General features: G+C 34.4%; 1 protein-coding gene across 2 annotated transcripts in view; it reads right to left on the reverse strand.

The window, feature by feature from the left end:
* RMDN2 (regulator of microtubule dynamics 2) overlaps window positions 1-23,600 on the reverse strand; it is an 82,999-nt gene that overhangs the window by 24,234 nt on the left and 35,165 nt on the right. For both annotated transcript variants that reach the window (XM_057743263.1, XM_057743264.1), the window contains 3 exons: window positions 9,351-9,525; window positions 8,191-8,293; window positions 4,628-4,688 (listed from right to left, as the gene is read on the reverse strand). In XM_057743263.1, coding sequence (XP_057599246.1) covers window positions 4,628-4,688; window positions 8,191-8,293; window positions 9,351-9,525 — 339 coding nt within the window. The remainder of the gene's footprint in view (window positions 1-4,627; window positions 4,689-8,190; window positions 8,294-9,350; window positions 9,526-23,600) is intronic.

The following is a 23,600-nucleotide window of genomic DNA, read 5'->3' on the forward strand; positions in this document are numbered from 1 at the left end:
CTCTCGCTTCGTCTCAGCTTCCCCTTCACCCCCCGCCCCCCCCAAACCTCGAGTTCTCCAGTCCATTCTCTGCATCTATGTCCTTGTTCTTGTCACTGAGTTCATCAGTAATACATTATTGTTAACTAAACTCCATGCTTCATTCTAATTTCCATTTGTTTTTCCCTTGCGTCCTTAAATCTTGACACTTTTCTCTCCAACCCTCCTTCCATATTTATCCCTATTAATTCACACCTTTTTCAGTATCTCTTTTAACACGTGAAAATCTTTAGATTACTATTGCCATCCATCATACAATATGTATGTTCCTCCTAATTTTGTGTCAGTTGCAACTTTTATAAGCATACTTTCCATGTTTTCACCCACTGGAAAAAAATACTGAACACACCAGTGTCTCAGATCTAGACCTGGAATTCGGAATCATGATATTGCCAACAGTTATTCTGTTGCACAATTGAAGCTCAAACTCTTCTGCCAGCATGGGTAACCCAGAATCTTGCCCATATTTTAACATCTTGTCCCCAAGAATATTACGAGCGAACTTGTCTTAATGCCTTCCATAAATCCAGATATATTAGCTCAATTTCCCTACTCTGTCTACTAGCAAAGAAAAAACAGATCAGGTTACATTTTTAGAAAAATCTATGTTGAGTCTACTTGAATGTCATCATTCACAGAAAACTCAACTATTTCTCCTGGAATCAAAGGAAAATATTCTATGTTCGCTGATCTAAAGTGGTGGAATCAATCTTCTATTTTTTGAAAATAAGAATGACTTCTGCACATCTCTAGCTTTTACAGAGCTCTCACAGCACGTTCTTTCCAAGTGTACTGAGTGACGAAAATTAAAAAAAAAACATGACTTATGAAAACCATTATATGAAATATGTATATTTTCCCTTATAAATAATCTGTCACTAGAGTCTTATGTTTTTCATAATCTTTTTTGAAGTCTGGTCTTTAAAGTCTAAAGTATTACTTATCTTCTTACACATCATAAATTCAAAGGCCACCAGACCACTTTTCCCCAAAGGATCATCGTTTCTTTTCTGGCAATCAATCCCATCTATATCTGCATGTATGTGTTGTTGTTTTTTACACTGTTTATCTTGAAAAATGAAATTTAAAGTTTTATTTTGTAAACTCAGGTTGATGAGAACTATGAAGAAAGTTAATGCACAATATGGTCTATTACCTCCATCTAGAGGTTGTTCTAACCATTTATGCTTTGAGAAAAATTCTGTATTTTCTTTGTATCTATAGTGAATATTTTAATAATTGACAAGCATCCCTGTCTCAACAACTAGTAAACGACTACTAAAGCAACTCTATTAGTTTCCCAGTAGCACTTCTGATCTAGCATCAGTGCTATTTATACTGTCAAAAAGCAGAGGAAGAGTAATATAATAGATGGAATACTGAGTATACAGAAATATAAGATCTGATTTTTGTTTTTCCACTTATCATGTGACCCTTGGTTACTAATCACAACACTACACCACGCACACATATACCACACCACACACACAAACACCACACACACACAGACTGCCTTGCTTACGCCTTTCATAAAATGGAAACAGGTTGTTCTGTGAATCACATGCTAGAAGGCATGTGGATATAATTTGTGAACAGTAGAGCACAACAAATATGTAAGACATTATTTATAATTAATGTCAGGCCTATTTGGCTAACAAACTACAAATCCATTGGTGATTTTGCTCTCTTGATTCTAGATGTATTTCAGGCTGGTACAACAAAAACAAAAGAATTATATAGAAAGCTTATGTAGCTTGGAAGTTACAAAGCAATTTCATTTTGGAAAAGATGAAGAGGAAAAACAAGTCTTTAAAATAATATTTGTTTTTCAATTATTCCCTTAATATCAACCCTTTATGATAATTATTTCTAATGGCTGCATCTTTTATTTCAAACCGAAGGTTTATAAACCATCACAGAACCCTGTAAACCATGGGTCAGCAAACTTTTGCTGCAGGGCCAGGTAGCAAACGTTTAAGGCTGTGGGATTAGAGAGTCTCTGTTACAAATACTCAACTTCATTGCTATGTACAAATGCACAGGCGTGGCTGTGCTCCGATAAAACTTTATTTACAAAAGCAGGCAGCTGTATTTGGTCTAGAGGCCATGTTTTGTCATTTATGCTGAATGAATGAGAAAAAGCCTTAACATGTTGAAAAAAATTCCAGCAGAATAAGACATTTTCATGACATTTTATTACAATTAATTATAGAATCAGTTAACTTAAATTTCACACATTTCTTCTCAAGTCAAGGTTTTAATTTTTCTTTTTTCATCACCTCAACCTCTACTATTGTATTTAATTGCGCGAGAATTCTTGTATTCAGTAGGTACATCATAATATACTTTACGAATTAAGATAAAATCACTTTGCTGTACAACAGAAATTAACACAATGTTGTAAATCCACTATACCTCGATAAAATAAATTTTACAAATTGACATTTGAATTTATTAAATTTCAGCAACTGATCAGATGTTTAATTCTTTTTAATTAAAAATTGATACTGAATAAAAAATCATGTGAAACACAATTGGATCAGTATACTCTGTGTGTCTGTGTGTATGTGAAAAAGATTTACCCTCGGGGTTAGTCCCACAGGCAATTAGTACACAACAAAAAGTGAAAAATGATGAACAAAGGAGAAATAACCAGATTAGTGGAAGACAGGCGGGGAAACCCACTAAGGAAGGGTGAAGCATAACCTATCCTCACAAGGTAAATTTCAAGGTGCTTATGAAGTACCTTGTTCAACATTGTTCCTTTATGGAAATTTGGAAGTTCACACTGATGTGTCCTCAAATTGAGGATTAACATCAAATGTACATTTTTAATGTGATTCTTCATGGATGCAGATGCAGGTATGGGAGAAGGAAGAGGACAGCAGAGCAAGAGGAGGGGGAGGCTCAGGGTTGAGAGTAGGGCTTGGCTGTTCTTTCTGCATCTGAATCTGGCTAACCAGCACCCAAACATCTCCATATCAAAAGAGATGAAGTGAGTGCAGCTTGATCAGTATAAGTTCATTACAGTTATACTAAAAATGGAGGAACAAAAGCACCTTAACACATATTAATTTATTAATATTAGTAGTATGCAAATTAGGTGAGGAAGGTTAATGAGTTGGCTATCGAAATAATAGCCAAGACCCTTATATACTGGAGAAATGATCTTATAGATATCTACCAAGATGTTAATTGCAAAATTACCCTTCTCCTAGAGTTCTGTCAGAGGCACTAAGGGCACAGGACAATACTTTATCTATTAGGTACTCCAGTTGCTAAAGCAAGACACTCTACTACTCATGCATGACACATTAGTGAAATGACACACAGGTTCTGCCAGGCTTAGCCCTTCACCCATCTCCAGGCTATAAAAGAGAAGGCAAAGAATTCACTGAGGCAGAAAGAGATCTGGAGGGGGGAATTCTGCAAATAGAAATTGTGAGGGTACTTGGGTTCCGCCTCCCACCTTTTCATGGGAGAGGGAAGAGGGTAGGCTTGTATCTCATTTTAAGTGATGGCAGCTTCAAAAGACATATTCTTACTTTGGCATGTCCTTTACAGTTTGTCCGTTAGAATTTGGGTGACAGAAAAAGTGTTATCTGATTCCTGCCCAGGGAAGTTTTAGGATGAGAGTTTGTGAGTCATGCTCCCCCTGCTGGTGGCAGTGTAAAGAAACAGGTCTGCTTTGGAAAAATGGTTTGCACTTTTGAGTCAGTGGGACAAAAATGAATTTCCTGGAGGATAAATGTGGACCTGCAGAAAAGAAGTTATTTTGGGAGAGATTTTCCTAAGAGTATCCCAGAAAAATAAAATAATCCCAAAGAAGGGTGGATTTCTGAAAACCTAGGTCTCAGAGAAGGGTCATAAATAAATTTATTACTATGTCTTCCTAGCACCTAAAGTACTTATATTATTGGGGAGAAAAAATAACTAAGAAACTAAGAAATGTTATTAAAATGCAACTATGAGTAAAATGAAGTGTTAATTAAAAACAATATATTTCTTCTTATTTGTGTTTTATAATTCTAAGTATACAATGGATCCAAAAAAAAACATACTCAAGAATAAATTTTTTTTTGTCCCAAGGATATCCACCTATACCCACCCAACTAATTAGATTTCCTTTGTTTGAGCTTTCTTATATTAGAAATGCCTTTCCTTTGACTTGCGGAATTTGTATACTTTGACTCATCAAGTTATGATGGCTGATGTACTTTTATTCTTTTATTCTACTCTCTACATTTCATTTAGAAACATGGCATCACTTTAGTATTTGTTTTCAAACAAAATGTTATATTAAATTAGATTTAATGACAATTTATCATGCTCACAGTTATTGGACTTGGTAGATTCAGTTACGAATTCTTCAATGAAAGTTTATCTTAAATATATTTAAAATATATATACTGAAAAATACATGAGAATAAACAGAACAAGAACAGTCACTGTGCTATATACTAAATACACTTTTCAGAGAATTTGACAGAAAGGTTAAATGGGTCAATACTATTTTAAAAAATGCATTGCAATTTATAAAGAGGCATATTAGAATTTTTTAAAGACTGCATAAATTCTGTGTACTTACCACAGATGACAATGTCCATTCATGGGTGCTCTAGTAATAGCTTTTTCACCTAATGTCTTTCCTGAAAGATAAATGTATTGACACTTAGTACCTTCATGTGAGTTGGTGGGAGGTAGTTCCCAAAGTATGCTCCCAAGACCAGAAGCCATTGCCTGGAATCTTGTTAGAAAAGCAAATTTTGGGCCACATGAGAGACTTGATAATAAACTCTGAGACTCAACAATCTGCGTTAACTAGCCTCTAGTGATTTTGATATATGCTCAAGTTTGAGACTCACTGGGCTAAGTGATTTAACCAAGTGCAAGAGAAGTCATTCAATCATTATTTAGAAGCATTACTAGACATCATTTTGTAATTAACCAACATTTACTGAGTGCTTTCTAAGTATCATATTATGTGAGCCTCTGGGAATAAAAAGTCAAATAAAGCACAGTTCTTGATGTCCAAGGATTCACAGTTCAGTAGGCACCAGGTATATAAACAAACAAAATATGTGCAAAAAATAAATACAAGGTAAAAGAGAGTATAGCAGAGAACAGAGAGAGCAACTCTATCTAAAGTTCCCAGAGAAGCTCTTGTCTAATCTTTCACAATAATGAACAGGCTCAGTACCAAACAGTTCCCCTAAATAATTTCACTTAGTTTTAGAATAACTGTTAATAACCTATTAATTTTGGGATAGAGGTTTGTCTCAACCACATTCTGAAAATCTTTCTCAAAAAGTGGTTGTTTTATTTTATACCATCTTCTTTTCTTTGCTCTAATTTTTTTTTTTTGCTTGAAGAGACTAAACAATGATCTGCAAAATGTCCTTCTAAATAAGTAGTTTAGATACTTTTTATAAATAAAGGTCTTTTATTCTAAAATCACTATCCTATTTGTTAATTTGCTTTATAGCTCTATCCATTAAGAGAACGACCCTGCGTAGAACTCTACATACACTGGAAACGGTTAAAAAGAAGTATTTTAAAATAATAACTGATAGTACATTGTGGACATATATTAAAAGAGTAACTTGGTAATAAGTGATCAAAAAACATAAATAGTTTTAAATGTATGAACATCAAAAACTAAATCATTTTTCCTACATTGCCAAATGAACAAAAATCGCTTTTAGGGCACCGCCACTCGCTTAAAATAGAGGTGATTCCATCGTTTTGAGAGTATAAAATGGAGCTGGGTAGTATACAGACTGGGTTTGCAGCCTCATTTATGCAGCTTCAGCCTGAAAGGAAAGCTATTTCCCTTATAAAATTGTATTTTGTGATCCATTTGTGGCATTTGTGGCATGTGATCTATTTGTGGCATCAGTCATTTAATTCTGAAAATTACAATAGTGTTCTTTTAGATATATGATTCATATTTTATTTGCAAGACAAGTATGATCAGTCATAGTACTTCAACAGATATACTGCATATTGGTATACCCCAGCTGGAGGTTTAGGAAAGAATTCTGTGCCCTCCAGTGATCAAATCTTCCCTTGGCATAGCAAGTTCAAATACACTATTATGAGGTATAACAGTCAGCACTCTTCCTCCCTCATATTGGGGGCCAATGCCCTTCAACTCCAGTCTCCAGTCTCTCGGCTCCCGTGTTCTTTGCCATCACCTTAGCCAGGCACTTACTGCCTGTGCACTGAATTACAGTTGCCTGTCTCCATTCTGATCCCATCAGTAAGTTCCTTAGCGTAACACTGTCTTGATTAATTCACGTCCCTCCTTCTCTCCTTCCCTCACCCCTCACTTTAACACTGTTCCTGGACACAGTGGTTTTGAATAAATATTGTGAATAAATAAATAAAAATTTCTCATAAATATTTCCTAAAGGGATGACAAAAAAGGAATCCTTTTAAATTTATTTCTATATCTGAATGAACACATCTGAGGCATCACTCTTTTTTTTTTTTTTTTGATACTATAAATTTTTCTTTTTTTTGAATATATCCTATCCCAACCCATGCTACTTTTTCAAACTTGGGTACGAGAATTTGGATTTCCTCCAGCCTCTCTCTTTTTCCATTTTCACTGTCTCATACATTAACTCAAACTCTCACTCCATTTAAAAATACAGATCCCAAGTAATTTCACTACGTGAGACGTACTTCCAGAAGAAAGACTTCCCTGCATCAACCGTCGCCCCCTGCCATCACATCCTCTTTTCTGTTATACACTCTCTTAATATCCCACATTCTTCTTTGCTAACAACTTACTTCAGTTTGTTTCTCTATATGTATGATTATTTGAGTAACACTCAAATAATTCTCCATAAAGCCATAAGCTCCTTGCAGTCTGAGAACATACCTATTTTACTATCTTATTTCTAGCTTCTAACATAGGAGGAGCCTTGATGCCCATGTAGGGCAAGTACTTAAGAAAAAAAATACATTTAATATATATTTTTAAATTATTTAATACATATTTAATATTGATGGATGTTAGAACAGTTTACATAGATATACTTTGACTTTCTCAGTAGATATAAAAATGTCAGTTTGTTCTCTTTGGCTAAATTTTTATTTATCTTCAAGTTACTAAATCTCTTCCCTAGAATTCCATTTTGTATATGGCCTGCAAGAAGGATTGCTACATAAAAACTGCGCCACAAAGCTGATGAGGAACATCTAAAGAACTAGAGGGGAAATTTCTCCCATCCTCCTCCCACTAAGAATTAAAGTATAGAGGTCACTTGGCAAAGAAACCCACAAGCAGAAGAAATGTAAATTCAAGGAACTTGGAAATATTGTCTTCTTAGAAATAAAAATGACAGGGAACTAGACTGGAAGGAGACTGGCAGTATCATTATCTTCTTGCTATTTCTTCCTCATGCTATTTCAGAGAAGGAAAGCTTGGAAAAGAGAAGACTTTGCAATAAAAAAAAAATTTAAAAAGTTTTGATGTCAAATTACTATCCTGAAGCTCAGGGGCTTTTTGCAAGACAGAGTTTGATACTCAGTGAGAGCCAAGGTTTTATACACACACACACACACACACACACACACTCTCATATATACATATATAAATGATTTGAGATTCTGGCTGTTTTCCTTTTGCTGTTGTTACTTTGGAAGATAGAGGACGATATAATGAAGAACTGTGGACTCATTGCTCAGCTTAAACAATTATCAACTCAAGGCTAATCTTGTTTAATCAAGATAAATTTTGAAAAAACATTAGAGTCTGAGAAGTTATTTCTTTGTGGTACCTGGAGTTCTGTGTTACAGGAAGTAAGAAGGGTTATTTCAATTGTGGTGAAAGACTACTGCTATTATTGCCTTTCAAATTATTACCAATTAATGTCTCATCTTTCTATGATTTTATAAACTTTAAAAGCTGGAATTTGAGTTTTTCAGTTGGCTATTCTGATAAGCTCAAATATTTTTAAAGAACATATATTTTTATCCTAAGAAACTTTTCTGTCCTTAGACTATGTAAGTACTAGGATATGCTGCAATTAAACATACTGGTTTTAGCGAAAATAATTTAGCATTAATTAAACTTCATTAGTGGTCTGCTATAGATAATGATTACTACTTGAGGATAGTTATTATTTACGAAATACTTACCAATATTAGCGTAATGCTTCTTTTCCTGTGCATTTGTAGACAGCTCATACATGTCTCCGTAAGCACGAGCAAACCGCCAAATAAACTCTATTTCATCTCTAAACTGAATAGACAGAACTGCACATTAGATAAATTCAGTAACTTGACCAGACTACTGCAACATCTAAAAAATTAGGTAAGTAAACTGGTACTTAGAAATGACTGTATCTATTCATGCGCATATCATACTTTAAATTCAAACATTCGTGGCTACAAAATGTGATTTAATGTAGTGTTATATTTGGATCTTACAACCAATGAATATTACTAAGCAGATACCAGCTCCACACCTACAAAGAACAGAAAATTGATAGGTGTCAGAATTTATAAATGTTCTCTGTGCTGTATCCGCTCCTTGTTTTCCTTTCTAAGTTATTTACTATTAATATGATGTCTCAATGGACATTTCAGATAATGCCCATTATCTGAAATGCCCATCAGAATGTATGTTATTAGAGATTACATATATTCAAAGGAGCAGTCATTTTTTTTTTTTACCTAAAGTACCTAAATACAATCCTGGAGATTTAAAAACTTTTAGATAATGAGTTTAGAGTTGCTAAATCTTCAAAGGTTAGACTTAAATCTCTCATGGGAAAGAAAAAGATTTATTGATCTTTGTGATACTGCAAAACCCATGCTTTTTTTTTTTCCTTTGGTGGTGGTGGGGTGGGGGGTGGGTGGGGGGGAAGGATGAGCTTTCCCAATTCAGCCCAACATTAAACATTGAAAAACGATTACTGTTAGAAATACAATGAAATACTAATGGCTGTTACATTAACAACTGTAAGAGAGGGAACTTAAAATGTAGCTTTTCCTCCTCCAGAGAAGCAGTATGTCTTATTCTTTGTCTGTTACAAAACATTTACGAAATATATCAAATTCATAAAACCAATGTCAATCTGTATAATCATATCTCTAGTTCTCATCTTTATGAACTTTGAGCCTAATAAACTCTTATCTACTTTAAAAAAATTTTAGTAATATTATAAAAAAACTTACATCAATAACTTAGCTTGTGTAAACTGTGACACGATTGTTACAGTCATAACACAAATAGGATAGTAGATTAAATAAAAAACTGCAACTATACAAACATGTTATTATCACATATTTCTTACCTTTTCTTTGTGGTCACAAAGTAGCTCAAAACTCTCCATTTTGCTGGACTCATTCATACGTAAATTATCAGCCCTCTGAATAAGAGCATTTAAATTTAATTCCTCTATGTGAGTGTTAAATGCCTTGGGGCCTGGAAAACTCTGTTCTTCAGTATCAGTATTAGCTGTAACATACCTAAAATCGCAGAAATAAGCATCAGTTCTCTGGAAAGTTATACTATAATGGCCAGAGGGATCCTTTTAAAATGTACGGGTGTGACTCAAAATTATCCACACTCTGTTTACATTAAAACTTCTATAAATTCTACAGCCAGAGTGCGGATAATTTTTGACTCACCCTCCTAAGTCAAATCATTCCACTCTCAGGCTTGAAACCCTGCAATAGTGCCCCCTCTCACTTAGAAAAAGCTCAAGTGCTAATAACAGTCTACAAGGCTAGATGAGATTTGTCTCCCAACTCAATCTTGTTTCCCACCATGTTTCTCAGTCAGTTGTGTGCTGGCTGTCCAGCTGTTCCTCAAACAAGCCAGGGACACTCCTACCTCAAGACCTTTGCCTGCTGTTCCCGCTGATGGAATGGCTCTTCCTTCAGAAGGGGATTTAACTCACACCCTCACCTCCTTCAAGTCTCTGTTCAATGTCATCTTCTCAATGTGACCATTCTATTTAATGCTGCTACCACCACACTCCAACCCACATGTATTTCCTTCACCTCCAATAATCTCCCTTATCATGCTTGACTTTTTTTTCTGTACTACATATCATCTTCTAATATACTATACACTTTACTAACCTACTACACGTACTATTTTTTGAATATCTTCTCCACTAGAATGGATGCTCCCTGACAACAGGATGCTTTGTTTTATTAATTGATGTCATCAAGTGCCTAGAACAGCACCTGACACATAGAGGATACTCACTGAATATTGCTGAATGAATGACAGAGTTGTAGGAACTGGGCAGGCACTCAGGTATATAAATTAAATATATATATACACACACACACACAGACACACATATGTATGCATTTATATATATATACATATGCACACATGCACATATATATATATATATTAATTTTCAATTCAAGATGATATTCTAACTCTTAGTTTTTAAAAATTCATGCTACCTCCCACATTTCCTTTTTGGTGGCTTACAACGCAAACAATTTATTTTCATTTATTCACACACTATCCAGTTCTAAAAAGATTTTAAGGAGGTATATAAGGATATATAACAAAAACAAGACCAAACGTGAATGAGGTCAGTAAAAAAGTATATATGGTTTAGATATCTACACCCTTGCTACAAGGCACACAGATATAGTTCTACATCTTCTAGCAGCTAAAGCAGTTACAGTCCTCAGAAGATACTACCAAAGACAGAAATGAAGCAAGTTCTTGAGAGAAGTGCATCTTTTTCCAATACTAATATTCAAATAAATTTCCTTCAAAGTCCTTATAAAGAAGACACTATATGAAATGATACTCAACTTCTTCAACAACATTTATTAACAGCAACTTCATTCTTCTAATTGCTCAAACCAAAAAACTTAGAATCATCCTTGACTTCTTTGTCTATCCTAAGCAACATTCAGAAATTCCTGTTGGTTCTATCTTCAAAATATATCCAGAATCCAGTCACCACCTTTACCCACTACTCCCCTAGTCTAGACCACCGTCACGTTATCTGGATTATTGCAGTGGCTTCCTATCAGGTCTCCCTGCTTTAGTCCTTGACCGCTGTAATTTATTCTCAACATAGAAGCCAGAATGGTCCTTTAAAAAGCTGAATCAGATGATGTCGCCCTTTGTTCAAAACTCTCCAATTGACGACCAAATCAGAGTAAAAAACCGAGGTCCTTAGAGTTGTCTACAAGACTCTACATAATCTAGTCCAATACCTCTGACGTCGTCGCCTACCACTCTCCTGCTTGCTCAGCATTCCAGGAACTCTGGCTTCCTTGATATTCCTTGAACGCATCAGTCACATTCCTGTGTTAACATCTTTGTGTTTGCTGATTCTTCTGCCTGTTATGCTCTCCCCTGGATATCCACATAATTTACTTCCTCAACCTGTTTCACACCCTTATTCAAATGCAACCTTCATATTATTGCAGATGATATGATTATATACATAGAACACATTTAAAAACTACGAATCATGAGACTAATAGAGTTTAGCAAGTTGGCTGCATATAAATTAAAATATGAAAGTCAGTTTCATTTTTCATATATTAGCAGCAAAAAGCCTAAAAATCAAAATTAAATAAAATACTTCAAACGATCTTAGGGAATATCAGACACCTAGGAATAAATCTAATAAAACATATGTAAAAGTTTTATGGAGAATATTATAAAAGACACATTAAAAGCTATTTATAAAAGAATTTAAATTCATGAGAAAAATATATCATGTTCCTGGCTAGAAACAACTGTTATTATAAATAAGTAAATTCTCTGCAGATAACTCTACATATTCAATATAATTCCAGTTTTATAAACCTAATAAGAAATTTCATAGAATTTAAGATGATTCTAAAAGTTACATGAAGAGGTGAACAGCCGAGAAGAGTCAATAGTCTATATAGTCTTAATAGTCAATAGTCTTAATAGTCTCTTAAGAAAGAGAGCAGGGAGAGAAGACTTACCTCACTGTATATTAGGACCTATCATGCAGTTGCAGTAATTAAAGACAGTATGCTATGGGTTCAAGGATAGATAAGTGACTGACAGAACGGAACAGAGACAAGAAACAGCCTCATACACAAATGAAAGTATGGTACCTGACAGATATGGCATGTCAGATTAGTGAGAAATTAACAGACTGAGCTGGGAAAAAATGGTTATCTTTATGGAAAAAGTTGAAACTGAATCTGTCTTATAATATTGAAAAATAACTCTAAGGTATAAGGATGGTATAAGGAGTTAAGTGTTAAAAATAATTTTTTAAACTCTAAATAGAAAGTATATGTGAATAACTTTTAGTCTTCGGGGCCAGAAATTTTCTTAACCAAAATACAAAGGCATTAGTTATAAATGATTATTAATTATGAATGATTAACCAATTTGATTATATTAAAATGAAAAACTGTTGCTAATCACAAGGTATTTTCAAAAATGCAAAATCACAAATTAAAAACCAGGAATAGATATTTTACAACATGTACAACTGGAGAAAATTAATATCAATAATAGAGAAATACTTTCTAAAATTCAATGAAGAAAAACCATAAATGCAACAGAAATAAGCTCAAAAGATATAAACAGGTTTTCCCAAATGAAAAAATATATATAGCCAATAAACATAAGAAAAGATGTTCAGAATTCACTGGCGATCAGAGAAATACAAATCAAGACCACAAAGAGATATTATTGACACCTGGTTCATTTACAAAATTTAAAAATCTGACAATACCAAATGTTGGAGAGGAAGTCAATCCACAGGATCTGATGTGAATGTAAACTGGTGAAAGCAGTTGGGAAAGTGCTTTGGCATCATCTATTAATACTGAACTTTCACATATCCGAGGACTCAGTAACCAAGTCTCTTGCACATGCACAAAAGGAAGTGGGTGTAAGAATAGAGACGATAGTACTTTCACAACAGCAAACACCAGGAAACAAACGAAATGCCCAATCAAGAGAGTGGATGAGGGAGGGTGGGGGGGAGTTGAGGGAGGGAGGGATTACGGGGATATGTGTATAAAAACAGATGATTGAACTTGGTGTACCCCCCCCCCAAAAAAAAAAAAAAAAAAGAGAGTGGATGAATATTACTCAACAGTCGAAAGAAGTACAGTGATGTGCAAAATAGGGTAGACTCTTAAAATATTAAGTGGAAAAATAAGCTCTTAAAATTGTATACAACATGATCCCCTGTCTATAAAACAATCAAAATTAAATGTTATTTTTAAGGAATACACACATATGGAATAAAATTATATAAAAAGGAGAGCAAAGAATGAACAATATAGATTATAGAGTCAGGTGAGGGGAGGCAGGGAGCCAAATGGTTTGATAGAGACTATTGTCTTAGTCTGTCTCTTGTTGTAGGAGGTGGTTTCATAGATGTTTATCACATTATTTATAATAACAAACTAAATAAATGAGTAAAAGTGGCATATGCATGGGCCAATAATCAGTGTTTGCATGAGCTAAAGACAGTTTTTAGTCCAATTCTATGCACCTGAAAAATAGTAAGAAAACAATAACTAAAAGTGAGTAACTGGTTTACTATCAGACAATATTATTTAAATTAAAACCCACCAAATTGTAAACTTTAGAAGGGTGAATTTTATGGTATATGAATAGCATCTCAATAAAGATGTTATTTTTATAAGAAAAAAACTGAATATTCCTATAGCCATTAAATAAATTAAATCAGAATTTATATATCTATTCTAGTAGAGAGAGAGAAAGGGGAGGGGACACAGATAGCTATATAGTGAGTTCTATCAACATATGCAAAGAATTAGATTTACTCAAATTCTTCTAAGGAATTAAAAATGAGGAAACATCCCTCACCTCATTTTATGAAGCCAGTAAAACTAATACCAAAACCAAACAAGTATAGTATAATTAAATGAAAATTATAGGCCAATTTCACATATAAATATAGATGCAAAAATCCTCTAAAATATCAATCAAAAAACTTCAACACACATGAGAGAATGCACTGTAACCAAATTGAGCTTATCTCACTAATTAAAAGCACAATTAACATTAGAAAATTTCTCTAGCATAAAAGATGAAATGAGAAAAACTATCTGATCATTTTAGTGGTTACCAAAAAATTTTTTTTCAATAAATTCAACCCCATTTCAGGACAAAAGAAATACCAAACCCATAAACAAGGAATAGAACTTCTTATAATAGAATATAACCCAAAAACTATGATACAGTTCACATGTAATGATGAAACATTATAAGCATTCTCTTTAAAATCAGAAATAGAAAAGGATGTCCAATATTGCTGATTCTACTTAACATGGTACTGCAGGTCCTGTTAACACAATATTAAAAGAAAAACAAACAAAAATTATAAGAATTAGGAAAGAAGAAACAGAACTGTTATTATTTGTCAACAGAAAGAAAACATAGCTGCCCTTCCACCCAGCAAGGGCACAGCAAGAAGCTTTCTATGAAACAGAAAGTAGGTTTTCACCAGATATGAAATCTGCTGTAACCTTGATCTTGGGCTTTCCAGCCTCCAGAACTGTGAAAAAGAAGTTTCTGTTGTTTACAAGCCACTCAATTCTATGGTACTTGGATACAGCAGCTCAAACAAAGACACTATTCAATATTTAAAAGAAAGAAAAGAAAGAAAATCTAACAGAATTTACATATAAGTAAATAAAACTAACATTTATGATCAATTATGTTCCTATATAGAACAAGTTACAAAATGTAATTTTGTAAAATATAGCATTTATATACTATAGGAATATATATAGGAAAAATACACAGTAACTAGGAAAAATCCCACAAGAGGTTTTTAAGACTTTTCTATAGCAAAGTACAAAATATCATCTGAGAACATTAAGGTGTGCCTAAATAAATGGAAAAAGATATTATATCCATTGACAGGAAAACTTAAACATTAAAACAATTTCATATGGCACCAAACTAATCTACAGTTTTAATACAATTCCAAGGATGGACCTAGAGTCTGTCACACAGAGTGAAGTAAGTCAGAAAGAGAAAAACAAATACCGTAAGCTAACGCATATGGAATATGCGGAATTCCATATGGGATCTAGAAAAAAGGTACTGATGAACCTAGTGGCAGGGCAGGAATAGAGATGCAGATGTAGAGAACGGACTTGAGGACACAGAGGGGGAAAGGGAAGCTGGGACAAAGTACCATTGGCATACACTACCAAATGTAAAATAGCTAGTGTGAGGCTGCTGCATAGCACAGAGAGATCAGCTGGATGCTCTGTGATGACCTAGGGGGTGGGATAGGGATGGTGGGAAAGAGGCTCAAGAGGGAGGGGATATGGGGATATATGTATATATATAGCTGATTCACTTTGTTCTACAGCAGAAACTAAAACAACATTGTAAAGCAATTATACTCCAATAAATATGAAACAAACAAAAAACAAAACCACAATGTTGTTTTCCTATGGAACTTACCTGACTCTAAAATTAATATGGAAGGACAAGTGTAAGAAGAACCAAGACACTACCCAAGGCAATATACATATTCAATGCAATCCCTATCAAATTACCAAGGGCATTTTACACAGAACTAGAACAAAAAATTATAAAATTTGTATGGAAACACAAAAGATCCTGAATAGCCCCCAACAATCTTGAGAAAGAAGAATGGACCTGGAGGAATCAGCTCCCTGACTTCAGACTATACTACAAAGCTACAGTAATTAAAACAGTATGGTACTGGCTCAGAACCAGACATATAGATCAATGGAACAGAATAGAAAGCCCAGAAATAAACCACACACTTACGGTCAATTAATCTACAACAAAGGAGGCAAAAATATAAAATGGAGAAAGGACAGGGTTCTTCAATAAGTGACTCTGGGAAAACTGTACAGCTACATGTAAAAGAATGAAATTAGAACATTCTCTAACACCATATGCAAAAATAAACTCAAAATGGATTAAAAACCTAAATGTTAGACCAGATACTATAAAACTCCTAGAAGAAAACATAGGCAGAACACTCTTTGACATAAATTGCAGCAATATTTTTTTGGATCTGTCTCCTAGAGTAATGGAAATAAAAACAAAAATAAACAAATGGGACTTAATTAAACTTAAAAACTTTTGCACAGAAAAGGAAACCATAAACAAAAGAAAAGACAACCTATGAATTGGGAGAAAACATTTGCAAACAATACTACTGACAAGGGATTAATTTCCAAAATATACAAACAGCTCATACAGCTTAAGAAAAAAAAAAAACCTAATCAAAAAATGGGCAGAAGACCTAAGTAGACATTTTTCCAAAGAGGACATACAGATAGCCAATAGGAAGATGAAAAAATGCTCAATACCATTAATTATTAGAGAAGTGAAAATCAAAACTACAATAGGATATTCACCTCAAACCAGTCAGAATGGCCATCATTAAAGAGTCTACAAATAATAAATGCTGGAGATGGTATGGAGAAAAACAAACCCTCCTGCACTGTTGGTGGGAATGTAAATTGGTGCAGCTACTATGGAGAACAGTATGGAGGTTCCTTAAAAAACTAAAAATTGAGTTACCACATGATCCTGCAATTCCACTCCTGGGCATATATCCAGAGAAAACTCTAATTCAAAAAGATACATGCACCCCAAACTTTAGAGCAGTATTATTTACAATAGCCAAGACATGGAAGCAACCTAAATGTCCATCAACAGAAAAGTGGATAAAGAAGATGTGGTATATACATACAATGAAATATTACTCAGCCATAAAAAAGAATGCAATAATGCCATTTACAGCAACATGGATGGACATAGAGATTATCATATTAAGTGAAGTCAGTCAAACAGAGGAAGACAAATATCATATGATATCACTTATTTGTGGAATCTAAAAAAAATGATACAAATGAATTTATTTACAAAACAGAAATAGTCTCACAGACATAGAAAACAAAGTCAAAGTTACCAAAGGGGATGGGGGTGGGGTGAGGTAAATTAGGAAGTTTGGGATTAACATATACATACTTCTATATATAAAATAGGTAAGCAAAAAGGACCCAATGTATAGCACAGGGAACAATACTCAGTATCTTGTAATAACTACAATGGAAAAGAATCTGAAAAAGAATACACACACACACACACACACACACACACACATATATAAACTGAATTACTTTGCTGTTACACTTGAAACAATCATAACATTGTAAGTTAACTATACCTCAAAAAAAATTTTTTTTTAAAAGGGGGAAATAAAAGAAGAGCCAAGACAATTTTAAAGAACAGATATCAGGACTATAGTATAAAGGATAAAGCAATGGTGAGTGAGTGTAGTATTGGCATAACAATAGACAATCTGGCCAACAAAATGAAAGAGAAAGAGCCTAGTCTCTTCTCCACATTAAAAAAAAACACCCAAGTGTGGAAAAATTGTTTTCCTACTTTGAACAGGAATCTTCTACTTACAATTGGGCATTTATTCAAAATTATGAGAAAGTTTTAAAAGCAAACTTTAAAAATAGGGCATATCTAAATATGCCTGGGAAAATTCACAACATATGTATAAACTCTGTGCTAGAGCTTAGATTTGTACTGGGGCAAAAAAAAAAAAAAGACATTTCATAGGTTATCTGAGGTCAAACAATCTTCCAACATTCTTTAAGCAGGCCTGGAAAAGTTCATCCTCAAATCTCAAATTTATCAATACTTACAAATATTCATCTCCTAATAGACTTCTCTGGGTTATTTTCTCCTCCAAATTTGACTAAGAACTGTGCCATTTTCCATAGCTCTTCACTGCTGCACAATAAATTCGTTGCTTTAATAGGAAAAATAGCATATCTGCAGGCATAGTTGCATTATTTAAAGAGAAAATGACCTGTTTACTGTGAAAATAGCGTCTTTATAGAAGTATATTGGTAGTGAGTTGCATCAGAATAGGCAAAAGCATGCCTGACTACAGTACTGTGGCCTCTCTCCATATCAGGCACCCTGATTTAGTTTCCTTTACCTAGCTTTACCTAACACCTCACTCCTCCCCCCCCTTTTTTTTTTACTCAAAAGATACATATTAAGAGATAAGAGAGACTGATGTCAGCAAGATGATGGACTAGGAAACTCTAGGCCCTGATTCCTCCATGGAAAGACTAAATGAGCAACAATAGACAGATTGAAATAGCTTTGTGGGAGATCTAAAAAGTAGTCAAGGATTTTCACCAGCCAAGTAAACGCCTAATCAAGAAAAATCCATATTCAAAATGGTAGAAAACTTCATGGTATTTTTGTTTACCCTTGCCTCACCCTTCCCTGGCATGGCACAGCATCACTGGGAAGAAGTCATGCAATTCTTGGTTCCTTCCTTGGGACAGAAGGAAAAGAATGGATCTTGTTTGCAATGTTTTGGCATGTTGAGGGGCTTCCTAAGAAATTGGTTTCTGTTTAGCTTGACTTAGAGCTCAGACAGAAATGAAGGCATAGTATGGACATCAGATTGGAGGCCACTGAAAGCTGTGGCAGTCACTGTGGCATGTGAGAACTACAAGGGGACTGTTGACTCATGGGTGCAAAAGATTATGGGGAGGGGGCTGGGGTTGGATGAATTGGGAGATTGGGATTGCCATATATACATTACTAATAAGAAAAAAAATCAAATTGTACACACAAAAAAGATATTTAAAAACATATGAACTGGGGGAAAAGCACATACACAAGTCCAGGGAAAATCAATGCCTAGAAAAGACCCAAGAAGCCCTTAAACCTTCACATTGGGCTGATTAGTGGGTCTTCCCTGCATAGAGCCAGTCTACAAAGGCTAGGGTAGATGGCTATGTTTTCAAATGTGCAATTTTCCACAAAAGATCACAAAGCATACAAAGAAACAGGTAAAGATGACCCATTCAAATAAACAAAATAAACTTCCAGAACCTGACTCTAAAGAAATACAGGCTTTGGACTTACTGAGACAACAATTTTAAAACAAGTCTTAAATATGCTCAAAGAGCTAAAGGAAAAAATGGAGAGAGAACAAAAGGAAATCAGGAAAACAAATATGTGAACAAAATGAGAATATCAACAAAGAGCTAGAAATTATTTTTAAAAAAAACAGAAATTCTGGACCTTAAAAAGCAATTACTTGAGAAATTCACTAGAAAGGATCAACAAAATACTTGAACAAGCAGAAGAAAGAATCAGCAAATTTGAAGACAGAGCACTTAAAATTATTAAGTCTGAAGAGTCAAAAGAAAAAAGAATGAAGAAAAGTGAATAAAGCCTAAGAGACTTTATGGAACATCATAAAGCAGGCCAATGTACATATTATAAGAGTCCCAGAAGGAGAAGAAAGAAAAGGTCAGAGAGCTTATTTTGAAGACTAATGACCAATAATGCCCCAAACTTGAGGAAAGACATGGATATACAAATACAAGAAGCTCAATTAATTCCAAATAGGATAAACTCAAAGAGATTCACACCAACACGCATACTCAAACTGAAGAAAATTAAAGACAAATCTTAAAAATCTTGAAAGCAGCAAGAGCAAAGCAAGTCATTACAAAAAAGTGACCCTCAATAAAATTACCACCGAGTTTCTCAGGAGAAACCTTGTAGACCTAAAGGCAGTGGGATGATATATTTAAAGTGCTGAAAGAAAAAAACTGACAACCAAGAATTCTATATCCAGGAAAAATGTCCTTGAAAAAATGATAGAGAAATTAAGACATTCCCAAATAAACAAAAAAATGAGGGAGCTCATTACCTCTAGACCTGCCTTATAAGAAAGGCTAAAGTGAGTCCTTCAAGTTGAAACAAAAGGACATTAGGCAGTAGGAACTTGAAGCCATATGAAAATATAGCTTTCTGGTAAAGGTAAATACATGGTTAAACATAAAAATCAGTATTATTGTAATTCTGGTTCATAACTCCACTTTTTATTCTTTTACAGTATTTAAAAGAGAAAAGCATAAAAATAATGATAAATCTATGTTAACAGTTATACATTATATAAAGATGTAATTTGTGACATCAATAACATAAATGGGGGAGTGGAGCTGTAAAGAAGAAATCTTTTATATGCAGTTGAAGTTAAGTTGGTATCAATTTAACAGGATGGAGGGGATATGGGGATATATGTATAAATACAGCTGATTCATTTCATTGTACAGCAAAACTGGCACAAATTGTGTAAAGCAATTATATTCCAATAAAGAGCTTAAAAAAGTTGGTATCAGTTTAAAACAGATTGCTACACCTTTAGGATGTTATACATAATGCCCATGCTAAACACAAAGAAAATATCTATAAAATACACACAAAAGTAAATGAGAAAGGAATTAAAAAAAAGTGTCACTATAAAAAATCAAGTAAACACAAAGGAAGGCAGTAAGGGAGGAAATGAAGGATAAAAAGGCATAAGGCATATGGAAAACAAACGACAAAAAGGCAATAGTGAGTCCTTCCCTACTAGTAGTTACTTTAAATGTAAATGGACTAAATTCTTCAATCAAAAGACACAGATTGGTAGAATAGGTTAAAAAAAAATCAGGATCAACTGTATGCTGTCTATAAAAGACTCACTTTAGAACTAAAGACACATATGTGTTGAAAGTAAAAGACTGAAAAAAAATATTCCATGTAAATAATAACCAAAACAGAATAGGGGCAGCTATACTAATATCAGATAAAATTAACTGTAAGTCTAAAACTTACAAGAGACAAAGGAGAACATTTTATAATTACAAAAAATCCAATTCAACAAGAATATATAAAAACAATAAATATGCACTAAACATTAGCACTCAAATATATGAAGCAAACACTGGCATAAATGAAGGGAGAAATAGACAGCAACATAATAATAGTAGGCAATTTCAGTATCTCATTTTCAATAATGGTTGGAACACTCAAACAGAAGGTCAATAAAGAAACAGAGGACTTGAATGTTACTATAGACCAATATGACCTAAAAAATATGAAATTCTCCTCTCAACAACGGCAGAATACATATTTTTTTTCCTCAAATGCACATGGAACATTCTCCAGGATAGATCATATGTTAGGCCACAAACAAGTCTTAATAAATTTTAAAAGATTAAAATCACACAAAGTATATTTTCTGATTGTGATAAGATGAAACTAAAAATCAACAGCAGCAGGAAAACTGGAGAATCCACGAATGTGTGGAAATTAAACAACACACTCTTAAACAACCAATGGGTCAAAGAAGAAATCACAAGGGAAATTAGAAAATATCTTGAGTCAAAAGAAAATGAAAACACAACATACCAAAACATATAAGGTGTAGTGAAAGCAGTGCTAAGGGGGAAACTTACAGCTTTAAAATGCTTACATTAAAAAGAAAGGTCTCAAATCAACAACCTAAATTTACACCTTAAGGAACTAGAAAAAGAGCAAATTAAACCCAAAACTAGCAGGAAAGAAATAATAAAGATTAGATCAGAAATAAACATAGTAGAGAGGGAAAAAAACCCCAGAAAATCAATGAAACCAAGAGCTGGTTTTTCAAAGATTAACAAAATTGACAAACTTTAAGCCAGCTTGACTAGGAAAAGAGGAGAGAAGAATCAATCAAATAATCCTCAAAAAATTAAATATTGAATCATCATATGATCTGGTAATTCCATTTCTGGTATATAATCAAAAGAATTGAAAGCAGGATCTGGAAGAGATAGTTATACATCCATTTTCATAGCAGCATTATTCATAATAGCCAAAAGGTAGAAGCAACCAAAGTGTCCATCAACAGATGAATGAATAAGCAAGTGGTATATACATACAATGGAATACTACTCGGCCTTAAAAAAGGAAATTCTGACACATACTACAATATGGATGGATCTTAAGAACATTATGCTAAATGAAATAAGCCAGTCACAAAAAGACAAATACTATACAATTCCACTTATATAAGGCAACTAGAGGAATCAAATTTACAGAGATAGAAAGCAGAATAGCAGTTGTCAGAGGCTGGGGGAAGAGAGGATTGTGAAGTTATTGCTTAATGGGGGTAGAATTTCACTTTTGCAAGATGAAAAGAGTTCTAAAGATAGATGATAATGATGGTTGCACAACAATATGAATGTACTTAATGCCACTGAATTTAAAAATGGTTAAGATGATAAGTTTTGTTGTATTTCACCAGAACTGAAAAATCAAAACAGCAAAAAAAAATTTTATGATAGATGCTAAAAGGAGGAGAAAAACACAAAAGTAAAAATATCTTAGTACAATGATATAAATTTAGGGGGCATTTTATTATGACAAATAATTGAAAATAATACAAATTTCTTTCCTCTACAAAAACCAATTATATTTTAAATACTATTAAATGCATTTCCATTTGTTATTCTGATAAATATATTTATAAACTGTTTAATATAGTGGAAAAAATTTAAATACTTCAAAAAGAAAATTTTGGAGACACTTTTTAAAATAAAAATTTTATTTAAATTTTTTTAAAACTAAAAATTTTGGAAAAACTCTGAAAATTTTCACTTTTAAAAATAAAAAGACAGAGAAGAATCAAGATGATGGAGTAGGAGGACATGCGCTCACTCCCTCTTGCAAGAGCACTGGAATTACAACTAACTGCTGAACAATCATCGACAGAAAGACACTGGAACTCACCAAAAAAAACCACCGCACATCCAGAGACAAAGGAGAAGCTGCAATGAGATGGTAGGAGGGGCACAATCACGTTAAAATCAAATCCCATAAATGATGGGTGGGTGACTCACAAGCTGGAGAACAGTTATACCACAGAAGCCCACCCACTAAAGTGAGGGTTCTGAGCCCCACGTCAGGCTTCCTAACTTGGGGGTCCAGCAACGGGGGGAGGAACCCTCAGATTATCAGACTTTGAAAGCCAGTGGGATTTGATTGCAGGACCTCCACAGGACTGGGGGAAACGGAGACTCCACTCTTGGAGGGCACACAAAAAAGTGTGCTCACCAGGACCCAGGGGGAAGGAGCAGTGACCCCAGAGGAGACTGAACCAGACCTACCTGCTGGTGGTGGAGGGTTGACTGCAGAGGTGGGGGGCAGCTGTGGCTCACCGAGGAGATGGGCACTGGTGGCAGGGGTTCTGGGAAGTGCTCATTGGCATGAGATCTCCCAGACTCCGCCATTAGCCCTACCAAAGAGCCTGTAAGCTCCGGTGCTGGGTAGACTCAGGCGAAACATCCAACAGGGTGGAAACACAGCCCCATCCATTGGCAGACAAGCAGATTAAAGCGTCACTGAGCTCTTCCCACCAAATTGGATTAAAGTTTTACTGAGCTACGCCCACCCAGCCCAACCCACCATCAGTCCCTCCCATCAGGAAGCACCCAAGAGCCTCCTAGATAGCTTCCTCCACAAGAGGGCAGACAGCAGAATCAAGCAGTATCAGCAGTATTTCAACTTATGAAACTGAAAAGCACAGCCACAGAAAGACAGAGAAAATGAAAAGGCAAAAGACTTTGTACCAGATGAAGGGACAAGATAAAATACCAGAAAAACAACTAAATGAAGAGGATATAGGCACCCTTCCAGAAAAAGAATTCAGAATAATGATGCTGAAGATGAT

This window comes from Hippopotamus amphibius, chromosome 7, assembly GCF_030028045.1.
Source record: "Hippopotamus amphibius kiboko isolate mHipAmp2 chromosome 7, mHipAmp2.hap2, whole genome shotgun sequence".
Taxonomy (NCBI): Eukaryota; Metazoa; Chordata; class Mammalia; order Artiodactyla; family Hippopotamidae; genus Hippopotamus; species Hippopotamus amphibius.